The sequence below is a fragment of the Dufourea novaeangliae genome, unplaced genomic scaffold (genome assembly GCF_001272555.1).
Source record: "Dufourea novaeangliae isolate 0120121106 unplaced genomic scaffold, ASM127255v1 scaffold112, whole genome shotgun sequence".
Lineage (NCBI taxonomy): Eukaryota > Metazoa > Arthropoda > Insecta > Hymenoptera > Halictidae > Dufourea > Dufourea novaeangliae.
In genome coordinates this window covers 1,366,986-1,378,625 of record NW_015373993.1, presented here as the reverse complement: position 1 = coordinate 1,378,625, position 11,640 = coordinate 1,366,986, and the positions used below count along the sequence as shown (strand labels likewise).

Here is an 11,640-nt window from a genome sequence, read left to right as displayed (position 1 = left end):
CCCGTTATTGAACAAACTTACACATACAGTACTCAATGAAGAACTCTTATTAGTAAATTTTTATACGCAATAGATTACATATTTATAGAACAAATAGCCATTATTATTAACGGTAATTTATTATCACATATAGAATTAGTAAGAAATAATATGATCAATTCTTTGGATATGAAAACCTAAGAAGTTCAACCAATAAACTTCAAGCAACTGAAATAGTTAGTATGGTAACACTGACTGCCAACTTCTCTTTTTCGTTCGTCTAATCGAGCGTGTACGTTGCTGTGATAAACAAATTATAAATCGCAGGTAATCTCCTTCTTTAAAGTCCATCCAGCGTAAATTAATTATAAATTAGTTACTATTTCTAACAATCAATTGTTCAGTGATACTATTTTTTCTTAAGTATAGTGCTCAAGAATGTTTCAAACCGATAGTGACCAGTGGGTTAGGTTCAGTGCCAGTTATTTCTTATTATCCTGGTTTTGTTTATTGAATTTGGCATATATTATGTAAAGCTAATGAATTATTATTTTATATTACAATCATAAAAATTTCAGCATTTATTTAAGGAGACGAAATCACATTTTTTAAATCAGGTTTATGTTCATTCCAGGTTATGTTTTAACGTCATTAAATATACCAGAAACACATAACAATTACAAACATTTTTGTAAGTCCAAGAAATCTCATACACTTTTTTTTTTTACTGTTTCAGCCATGGTGCGTATGAACGTTCTTAGCGATGCTCTCAAATCCATTAACAACGCTGAAAAGCGTGGAAAGAGACAGGTGCTCTTAAGGCCCTGCTCCAAAGTGATTATCAAATTTTTGACTGTTATGATGAGAAAAGGTAAGAAAATAGATGAACATTTTTATAAATTCTTTATTTTTAATTTATCAAAGTTTACATTCATGGTTACTTTGAGTTTGGACAGAGATATATTTTCTGTGATTTATTTAACACCCTAGGATCTGTTATATCCCAATATTTTTTTAAGAAAAATGTATCTCTTGACAATAAAGTTTTAGAAATATTGTCACTGTTTGTTAATGTCTATGATATGTTTAAATGAAGTAAGAACATATAGAATATATGTTTATCTCCAGATATTTGGTGGCACTTGTACTTCTATAATTTCAACAAACCTTGTTTTCTATGAGGCTACAAGAGACCTTGGGATATGATCCAAGGGTTAAATAGAGTGTTATTTTAATTAAGTTAATCTTCTAAAGTAATTTTTTTAACCATTTTACAATTTTATTTCGTTATTTCGATTATATTTAGGATACATTGGAGAATTCGAAATTGTTGATGATCACCGCAGTGGAAAAGTTGTAGTAAATCTCAGTGGAAGGTTAAACAAATGTGGTGTTATTTCACCTAGATTCGATGTTCCAATTAATGATATCGAAAAATGGACGAACAACCTTTTGCCATCTCGTCAGTTTGGGTAGGTAGTTAAAACCTTGTATAGTTTAATTAAGAATAATTAATATTTTACATAATGTAACTTATGTATTGCAGATATGTTGTCTTGACCACCAGTGGAGGAATTATGGATCATGAAGAAGCTAGAAGGAAACATCTTGGAGGAAAAATACTTGGATTTTTCTTTTAATTCTTATTTAAGTGAATAAAAATTTCATAAGATGAAAAAATGTCTTCATTTGTTACTGATAAATTAAAAACCTGATCCCATATCCCTTTTGTTAAAGATGAACTTCATATACATATAGATTGCTAAGTACCAGGGAATAATTTGATAAAACTAGAATGATTTTGAAATATTTTTACAAACTTATTATTTTTATTTTTTTTTGATTGAATTGATGAGGAAAATACATACCTTTTAAAATATAGTAACTGCGGATTAATAAAATACAATAATATATAATTTCAATTAGATAAATTCAGGTTGTAAGAATTGGTATTTTGTGTGTAAGAATGTATAAGATTACTAAAAGTATAAAACATATTATTTTATTATGATTGATGCATTAAATCACGTAAAAGTTGCATAAACAAATTGTAGTGTGATAAGTGATGAGCTACATTGTAATGTTTCATTAAAATATAACTATATAAGTTATAATGTCGTTAAACAAACTCACATCATGATTTTTCAATAGAAATATGTGAATATATTATGAAAACATTAGCTATTATCAAATATAAACAAATTATTGTTAAAATGAAAATTTTGAACAAAGATACTGCAATGAATACCAACCACCGTGTATCAAATTGCAGGACGTTTCTGATTGGTTGCCGTATCGTCCAACCGATTGGTCGAATGTCAACGAGCCATTCAGACATGCGCGTGGTTGCGATTTCAACTTTATGCCTCCAGTGAACGGAGCCGATGACGGTCAGTCAACAAAACTTTGTAATTCGAACGAAACTCACGGACGGTCCGGGTCGTGCGTCGCGGCATGAAAGTTTTCGTTTTCCGTTAGAATTTCACAAGTAAATGGTTTTCGGGTGTGTTTGATTATTTTGACGTGAGAACGTGCGAGCGATTTCTAAGAAATTCAACGGTGTTGCCAGGTGTTACCAGGTGAATGTGACCGTTTCGTGCTGCGTTACCTGGGGACCCTCTTGAAGGTACAACTGTGCGGAAGCAGGTATTAAAATCGGAAAGCTTAGCACGTTCATATTCAACGTATCTGTCGGAGAACGAGCGACTTCAATAATCGTGAATTCAAGTGTGTTGACAGTTAAATTTCAAGATTTCAAATCGTACACGATTTAGCTGTTCGGCAACTGTTGCATTACGCGTAGTGTTCCCATAAATATCTGTAACTTCTCATTATCATCCCGTTTTCCTTATGACTACATTTAACATTTGATCTGCCTTTCCACGTACAACGGTCCCTACTAAAGAGTGTTATTTACGCCTTAATGTATCTCAACGTGTTTCACACGCGTACATGCGTAATCATGGGAACGAATCCGGAATACTACCACGAAAAACCATAAAAAAACCATCGAACATCGTCGCGTAAAATGTAATTTAACAAATGAAGCTTCAGACTTGATGCGTCGATCTGAAAGTAAGAGAAAGACGGGCCAACACGGGTATCGGATGGAAAACGGCACGGATGCTACACGATCGTCGGTTTCTTGAAAGGAGGAGGGACTACGAGTGCAAGTAAGAGGAATGTTGTCTCACAGGTGTACGTCGTAATGCTCTTCCGTTACGCCTCTCGAATGAAAACGCAACCGAGGCTGGAACTCGCCACGTGAACTCAAAAATGCGGAGAGCGTCCAGGAATTGTTGGTGCTCGTTCGCGTGACTGAACCCTGTGATTCTACGACCATTTCTCTGGTAGTGTGAAGTGCCTAAGGAAGTGCAAGTGGCAGGGAACGGTTTAGGCAAGAATTTACCAACTAACATGGAGATGCCGTGGAGAAATGCGCTGGCGGACCTGTCGACCTTCCCGAGCACGAGGACGCGGATTCTGTTTGCCGCTGTGTATTTCATCTGGATCGCTGGAAGCGCCTGCGCCACTGGTAAGTTTTCGCGCCCATTTTCATTTTATCAGCCCCGTTGTTCCAATTTTCCACTTGTCAGCTTTGATTGTGTTTCGCTACGGCTATCAAATGTTTTCAAACCGCTTCAATAATTTCCTTTACTTTCGATGTTCGGGGGTAGATTTAGTAAACAGAACTCTAACAACGATCTTTCTTTGTTTTACTAGGGAACAAAGTAACGTAAGGAAAGGGCCTCCTATCACTTGGTATTGGGAATTACTGGAATTCATGCCAAATTCACATTCGATTTAACATTTATTTCAGTACTTGAAATAAATTAACCAAGTGGTAGGAGGTCCTTCTCCTACGTCACTTTTTCTCCTAGTGGAAGCCGAGTTTGCTCCTAAGTGTACTTGGACGTCAATGAATTTTTCACAATGCATCGTACAGTCGACATTTGTCTGTCGTACGGAATTTACGACAGAATGGTTTAATTTCAATAGAATGTTAATAATTGGCCCTTTTGTGATAATTCCCACTCTTCGGTGGGTTATGTCACATATTTAATCTTTTGTCAGAGACAGTATGAACAGTCTCAAGGTTATGGACCTGTTGTCTATTTTGTCCTACAAATTATCATACAATGACCAGTGTGGGTCATATATCGTCAGTACTGACATTTGATAAATTATGATAGAATGGTTATCTTTTCACGAATTACGATAGAATGTCTCACCGGTAGGTCATGTGCCACGTATGACACGTTGTATCTACAAACGTATATTGCAGTATTGTAACATTGAAATACTGATATACACCAGTGTGGAATTTTTGCCCGACATACCATTCATATGTTCAAGCTAGCTGGTAATTGCCGTCGTGATTACGCGCACACGGTATTCGCTTTGTCATGAAACTGGCACGAGAACAGGATATACGCTCGGCGTTTCAATATCCATGACAAAGATGAGCTCGCGATGTCAGTGTGAAGTGACACGAGGGGCGGTTGAGCATTTCCTGAAACGGGTTAAGCCTAATATGCGGCGATTTAAACATTTGTAGGAACACTGCTGACTAGAACAAACAACGATATCTCGCCTCGGCAGTCGGCCAAATCGATTTTGCTTGCATACGTACAGTCGGGCATGCGAACGTATGTAAGTACTCCTCAAACGTAATATAGAACTGGCCTTTCGATCAGTGATACTGGTTGTTCAACAAATCGAGAACAGATTCATTACACATACCACAAAATTCTTCAAAATGATATTACCTGTTCGGAGGAAGAAATATACAATAAGCGTAACTAGGATTTTTGTCTGAGGGGGGCCAGGTCTCCAGACTTTTGCCCATAACACTCCCCATCAGGCACATGTATGTATTTTATACGTGGATTGCATAAAATAAACATACATATTTATTTAACACTGAAACTAAGAATAGAAAGATATAAACATAATTCTTAAAACTAAAAAAAATGGGAAAAGAAATTGGCGATTTATTAAAAGCAAGAGTATATGATGTACATATACCTATAGTTAAAGTCTATACAAGCTTCAATTTGCTGTTTTTTTCTGCAAAAATATTTTTCACATTCGAGCGTAGTTTCACAGAAGCAGAGTTTACTCGCAAGGGTACATTGTATTTGTTCCCAGTTCCTCCGTTTCCAAAGTCCTCTTACACCGCGTTTTCGATGTGTATTCCATCGAGATCAGTGACCTCTACGAAGATCGTTCGCCAAAGTGCGTTCTCTGTTATCGCGCATAGTTTCGCTTAATTATAGAGGTAATTGCACGCGGTCATGTGAGTTATATTGCCGTGATATCGACGAGTACGCGGTGTTCTGGTTGTGTACAGAGCACTTCATTATGAATGGTACCAAGGGCAGATTGTGCCGCGTAACGTTAAGTGGGTTCAACGTTAATGGGCTATAAGTCGTTTTATGCGGTAGGGCGGGGCGGCAGCCAAATGCCCCCCTAGTCAACGTACTTACGACCTGGATTATTTTTGTAATTAGACGATTCTGTTAAGAACGGGTTAACGAAGTGACGGTATATATTACATTGAATAAGTATTACATACTTTTTTCCTCGTAAAAAATTCTGATAAATATTGAAAGTATCAATTCTCGAAAAAGGGCATTTTTCGGGTTTTAATTTGCTAACCATTCGTGTCTGAAACATGATGATTGGAGATCACAGGGGTGGCTTGGGGAATAAATGGAGATCAATCCGCTTGAAGTATTCATATCGACGAACGATAAATGGGGAGAGGGGACACCTGCGGTGATTCACACGAAGATGTGTCGATCCCCTTTGACCGCTCGCAGTCGAAATAAAAATCTTTGAAAATCTTCCCCTCCGGTAGTCAGGAGCGTGGCGCGTGGGAGTCGACCTAATTGAGATTTATTACGACGTTAATCCGTCCAATTGCGTGAACGAAGTTAAACCCGTTGACCTCACCGGTCGACGATTGCAAAGGATACGGAGCACGTGCCGCGGTGTCGTCTGTACACTGCATTAAATAAAAGATAAAAAAAATATTTTGTCAACATATCTTTTTCTTTAATTAACTAATATCTTTAATGTCGCGTCGTAATAAAAGTTACAAAAGATCTGAGAATATGTATCATTATAACATTTTAATCGTCGCCGTAAGAATGTATCGACCAGTCATTTTGACTGGCTCGGTAGTTCTAGTATTAACAGAAATCGAATTAGTTTAACCGACACTAATACGAACCGATTCAAACGAAAAGAAACCTTGTCTCGGGCGACGCCAATTTCGTCGGAGATAAAGACAGTTGATCCGTTAGGTTTGTCCCACTTCCACCGAACTCGTTTCTCCCGTAGTATCTGTTCTTATCTACGGCGAGTGGCGGTATCACAATGGTCCCGCCTGTTGTCTCAGGGAAATTTAATCAACCGTGGCCCCGTGTTTCCGGTTACAAAATTATGGATGGACACGGGTGTGTCGATGACGAAACGGGAATCTTATTACATTAGGCCTTCGGCATATTATGCGTGCGAAAAATATCTAGCCGTTGCATTTCAGTCGGTATCGTACTTTCGTGTCGTTTTATCGACGAGGAGAATTCAACTTTTGCCAGATAAAAATAAACGGTGAAACGTAATAGAAAATAGGGGAGATTCTACCAATTTTCGATTAATTGTAATACTGATGATACGAAAGGTACTGGGGTGAATGTGCATTGGAACAATCTTAATAATTAATTGACGTTTTTTTTCCGGAAAATAAAACCAGTTTTTTTTTCAACCACTCGAGTTGCAAAACTTTGAATTTTGAACCCCCGTTGGGGTCTATTCCGAGCGACAGACGTGGGGTGAGACAGGTCAATTTTAATAAAGACTTTTTTTTCGAAAACGCCAGTTAGTTTTGCGCGTGTACACCCAACAATCGGGTCTCTCTGTTCCTTGTACTTTGGGCACCTCGACAATGCCTGTATATACGCCCAACTGCGCATGCGGGTCACGTGCGCAACGATACACGCGTAATTACGAATTGCACACACGGAAGCACGCGTTTCAATACTAATTATCGGGTGGTGTACACATCGGCAATGAAAGTGTTCTGTCGTTGTACAGAGGAACCACGGGACGAGAATACGTAAGTCACTGAAGTGCGCGAAGAGGTTCGAAGATAAATGCCTTTAAAATTACAAAAAAAAAAGGGAATGGCGTAGTCACAGTCCGTGTCCTCGAGGGTTAACCCTTTCATCACTAACGGCGACTATAGTCATCCTTAAAAATGTCCAATTTACTTAAGAATTTATTTCATTTCATTAATTACATGCATTCAACAGATGATACGCTGTTTACGACAATAAACTTGGTCGTAAACGAAAAATATCAAGAAAAGAGTGGCTGTCGCGCGTAGAGACGAGATTTTTCGCTGTTGGGACCACAGCAGCGTATACACGAAAAAATTGGCATGCATTTCGCGTACCTACCCCCGAGAAGACGGAGCGTTCTCGTGTTTCCAGGTCGATGCACGGCATAATGCGTCAATCCGGGGGTAAAAGGGCATTGGAATGCATTCTGGCGCGATGGTAAATCGTCGAACGATCTTGGGGAGAGGGCGGACAATGGAGGCGTTTTGCCGTTTAACCGCAACCCCCGCGTTACTTTTTCCGAATTCAACAAAGATACAAAAACTCTCCACGCAGTCGGAAACAATTCACGGAGCACACTCCCCCAGTTTTCCGTTCAGAAAAGGAAAAATAACGTTCTTTCGAGGCTTTTCAATTGGTTTCAATTCTGTACAAATTGTGTAGATAGAGGGTTCATGGATTGGATTGGCTGTATTTACAAGGGCAGTTTGGCAGTAGAGATATACAGGGTGTTTAAAAAAACAAAAGGTCTAAGACTGTAGGGCAGCCATACTCTGCGGTCCACCAAACTTTTGGGTGCGGCCCGAAACACTCGAACGCATTATTACTCTTCCAACCGTAAGATCAATGTCCCTATTTCTAATCACGTCCCGATTTCTGTTGAGTACGTATATTTTTTATTTAACATAAAAAGTTAAACAGTAAATTCTTGACATCGGAGCCTGAGTGTATTAAGTTACACTTTTCAAACTCAAAAAACAGCTTGGTGTTTCCAGCTACTGGAACCAGGGACTTAAACCGGTATGATGCCACCAAAGCTATACCGAAATCGATATATTACTGAACACTGAAGTAAATACCAGTATTTTTTCGGTTTTTATAAGAAGTCCCTGCCTAGGACTCTGCAATCGAGGGTGGTTTCTTCTATCCGTTCGTAGCCATCGCTGGCCGATGCCACAGGGAAAGGGAGAAGGGATATACCTGGTAAAAGCGAGAGGAACGCTATAGAAAATGGTAGAGTGGAACGGTGGCCAATACACGTTGGGATGGGGAGGGACGTAGGGGGAGAGCCAACGTTCGAGGACCCAGGTAAAGGCCCTTGTCCTCTATTGTGCCACGTTTCGAGCTGACGCCAGTGATAGATACCTTTCCTGGCATTATGTACACGTACACCCATACCAACAGCAGCCAGTCACCTTTTACCAAGCGCACAGGTTACCGAACGTACAGTACCGCCGCCCCTCCCCCTTTTTTCTTCTTAATCCGTCGAACGTATCGCGCCAGTGACCGCAACCACCTGGAAACACGAGAAATCTCGTCTTCCTGTCGATCTCAGGTCGACACCTGATCATTAGTTTAATAATCTTTTTATTTAAATGGATCATCTTCCTCGAGACGAGGAAATGTTAACTTGATCGTGTATTAATTTCTATTTGTACGGATAACGTATCCAGAATTATTATGTTTTTAACTTCTGGGAAAAGAATTCTTTTATCTTCCGTTTTAGGGCCACATTTTTATTCAACGCCCTGTATTTCACTTACTATAAGAGTACAATACAAAAATCCTTCGATTTCGAATATTGTTTACTGTTGTTGAATTTTAATACTAAACCTATCGAACCCTTCGAAAGGTAGGTTGTGGTAGTTTTAATGTTAAACAATTTGCACTGGGACATAACGTGACGATTGTAATAATAATCGATGACAATTAATAATAAGAATAATTTAATCGTTTCACCTTCTCAACCAACAGAGGGTCGATCTATCCGCCTGTTACGTCGTTTTCATAGATCGTCCGATCGCGGCCAGGATGATCGTTTGCATTACGAAAGCAGGAAGTCATTACCGGCAGTAACTCGGCGAGACGGGGGTTTTTAGAGTGGAATATGTAGATCGTCGGATAAGTTACGTCGCGGGACGATAGCGCGTGAAAATGGTATAATTATTGACGGTGCTGTCGTCACTAATTCACGTAGAAATCCCAAGTCCCCAATTAATAATTTTATTTTTAATAATTATATATTTATTTTCAGCCCCTCCGGCCATGAAAACAAACACAATTATTGCCTCCTTTTCCTTAACTTTCCTATCTCTTAATCAGTCTATTATCCTCCCATTTGTTGTAATACTCTTTCTACACTAAATTCTAGTCTCCCTGCTTCAGTAAAATCCTCAATTAGGTGCCGATGAAGCAGAAGCAGTTAACGTAGCGATCTCTCCGCGCAGTTATCGAGACTTTTCCGTACTTAGGCGTCGTTACACGTCAATTGCGAACCCACACGGTTTTATTCGTTCGTCGAGCCTCCGTGATGGGATCTCGATACATGGAACACCAGGTCGCCCCAACCCCCGGTTAAACCCTCGCGCGCAAATACCTTTCGCACGTGATATCCCCAGGCTCTTCATCGACGAGCACCGCGTCGTTGCTCTTGCTGCCACGGGGACGACGAGTAGCTACGTGTCTGAATGCCCTCCACTCGTCGACCGGATGTGTATCCCTCCCTTCCAACTCCTCTTCCTTTTATTCCTTGGCCACCGCATCATCTTCATTATCGTCATCTTTCCCTTACATTCACCAGCTTCCCGGGCGAGCTGCTGGCTTCCTCCCGTTGCCTCTCTTTCGCGGCAAACGAAGGAAGGCCTCGTGTTTCCGATTACCCCTCCATGCGATGGAGAACCCATTTAAGCCACGTCTTCACGTCTTCACGACTGGAGGTAAGATGAATGGCTAGCGAACAACGCGGAAGGCCATTTTCCCCGAGGAGACGTCGTTACCACTTGTTCAGTCGCTCAGAAGTGACTACATAGTAATAATCAAATTATGATTAATTGTTAGCTGCACAGACAAATCGCCCTTCAGTAATGCAAAACCAATGAGAAACGTATGCTATCTTGGCATCACATCCATTTGTTCTTCCATTAAAATGGCACAGTTACGTTAGAGATCACACGCTATTAAGGAATCCAGTATTACCTTCCAAAAGAAAACTGTTAAACCTGGTATAAGCTAGCAAACTGCTCATTAGTAAATCCAATAATCACTAATTAACGTAGGAATCCCAAATCCCCAGTTAATGAAATGATAATTTCGACTCGATAAAATGGTCCCCTCAATGCTCATCGTCTTCGAGCGCACAGTGGTTTCCTTGTTCCCGTGAATTATTCGGTCAAGGAAAAACTTATCTTTGGATTGAACATAAAAAAGAAACCGACAAACAGGGGGTACGGTTCCTCTTGACCGGTTCCATTGGGTCGATCGTTCGCCATAATTCTCATTATTATTCCCGTTGCCGCGGTGTCTAAGGCGCGTAAAGGGCCGAGGCCGACGTGTCGGTCTCGTGGTAGCCGGTGCAGAGGCCACTGACCGCCCCCGGCAAGGCTTTCTTCATCTTCCACTTCTTCGTTTCGGTTTTGTTCGTCGTTTCACCGGGACGGGACACACACGCACAGGACCCACAAACGTGTGCGTGCCTCTTGGAACGCACCGTCGCGCGGTGGGCACGTAACTGGCCCTGCTGCGGGCTCGATCGGGACCAGTTTCTTTATGGAAGAATAGACGATCGACTGGAATGACGGACGGTGAACCCTTTCACGGCGAGTTTAAGTCCAGTATAGTCCCTCGTGGATTGATCAAAATGGCGCGGGACAACTGGAGAACAGTGGCTCCTTATTGCCCTCGATAGTGAACGTTTGATCCCGAGAAACTTAGGGTCATTGTCGTAAAAATCGTTTGGCCGGTTTACTTGTGCAGTAGAGCCTCATGTATCCGAATATCTATGATACGAATGGCCTAAAATCTGAACTGTCTACTATGGAAACGTTCTACTAGTGACACGTTTTGTTATTCAAATCTTCCACTATCGGAACCTTCCACTAACCAACTCTTCTACTATCGGAACTTTCCATTAACCAACTCTTCTACTATCGGAACTTTCCACTAACTGAATCGTCCACTATCGGAACGTTCTATTATTCCAACGTTCTACCATTTGAACTTTCTATGATTCCAACGTTCTACCATCCGAACTTTCTATTATTCGAATTGTCTCTCATCCAAACATTCTAGTATCGTTGTAGTTATTTTGATCTCTATTTAACCTTCGTGCGCTGTCCAGTAAATCGAAGGTGCACTAAAACAGTAATAATAACTAAATAGGTAAAATTCCTCTATCCGGACGCTCACGTTTCCTTATTGGTTCAGTACGGGAGGTACCACTGTATTTAAGTACAAACACAAACATATCTTCGATTATCCAGGAAATATAGAACGAGATAATTGGACTGTGATCAAGGGAGACCATTCGATCGGTGCC

The 11,640-nt window shown here is 40.3% G+C and overlaps 2 protein-coding genes across 2 annotated transcripts in view; both read left to right on the top strand.

Moving 5' to 3' along the window:
* The first annotated feature begins 254 nt into the window (after positions 1-254).
* On the top strand, positions 255-1,659 carry LOC107187851 (40S ribosomal protein S15Aa). Its single transcript, XM_015576033.1, has 4 exons — positions 255-306; positions 716-850; positions 1,286-1,451; positions 1,526-1,659. The coding sequence occupies exons 2-4, from the start codon at positions 718-720 to the stop codon at positions 1,617-1,619; spliced, it is 393 nt and encodes a 130-aa protein (XP_015431519.1). The 5' UTR covers positions 255-306; positions 716-717; the 3' UTR covers positions 1,620-1,659.
* A 1,597-nt stretch (positions 1,660-3,256) lies between these two features.
* The window catches only part of LOC107187817 (protein sidekick), a 37,119-nt gene continuing 28,735 nt past the window's right edge, over positions 3,257-11,640 (top strand). The window contains 1 exon segment of the mRNA XM_015575991.1: positions 3,257-3,514. Within this exon segment, the coding sequence (XP_015431477.1) occupies positions 3,397-3,514 (118 nt within the window). The 5' untranslated portion in view covers positions 3,257-3,396.

What these genes read in the sequence shown, in the direction of transcription:
- LOC107187851 (XM_015576033.1), top strand. Translation starts at nt 718, where the DNA reads ATGGTGCGTATGAACGTTCTTAGCGATGCTCTCAAATCCATTAACAAC. An exon ending in GACTGTTATGATGAGAAAAG is followed by an intron (nt 851 to 1,285) that starts GTAAGAAAATAG and finishes GATTATATTTAG; the next exon opens with GATACATTGGAGAATTCGAA. An exon ending in TTGCCATCTCGTCAGTTTGG is followed by an intron (nt 1,452 to 1,525) that starts GTAGGTAGTTAA and finishes TATGTATTGCAG; the next exon opens with ATATGTTGTCTTGACCACCA.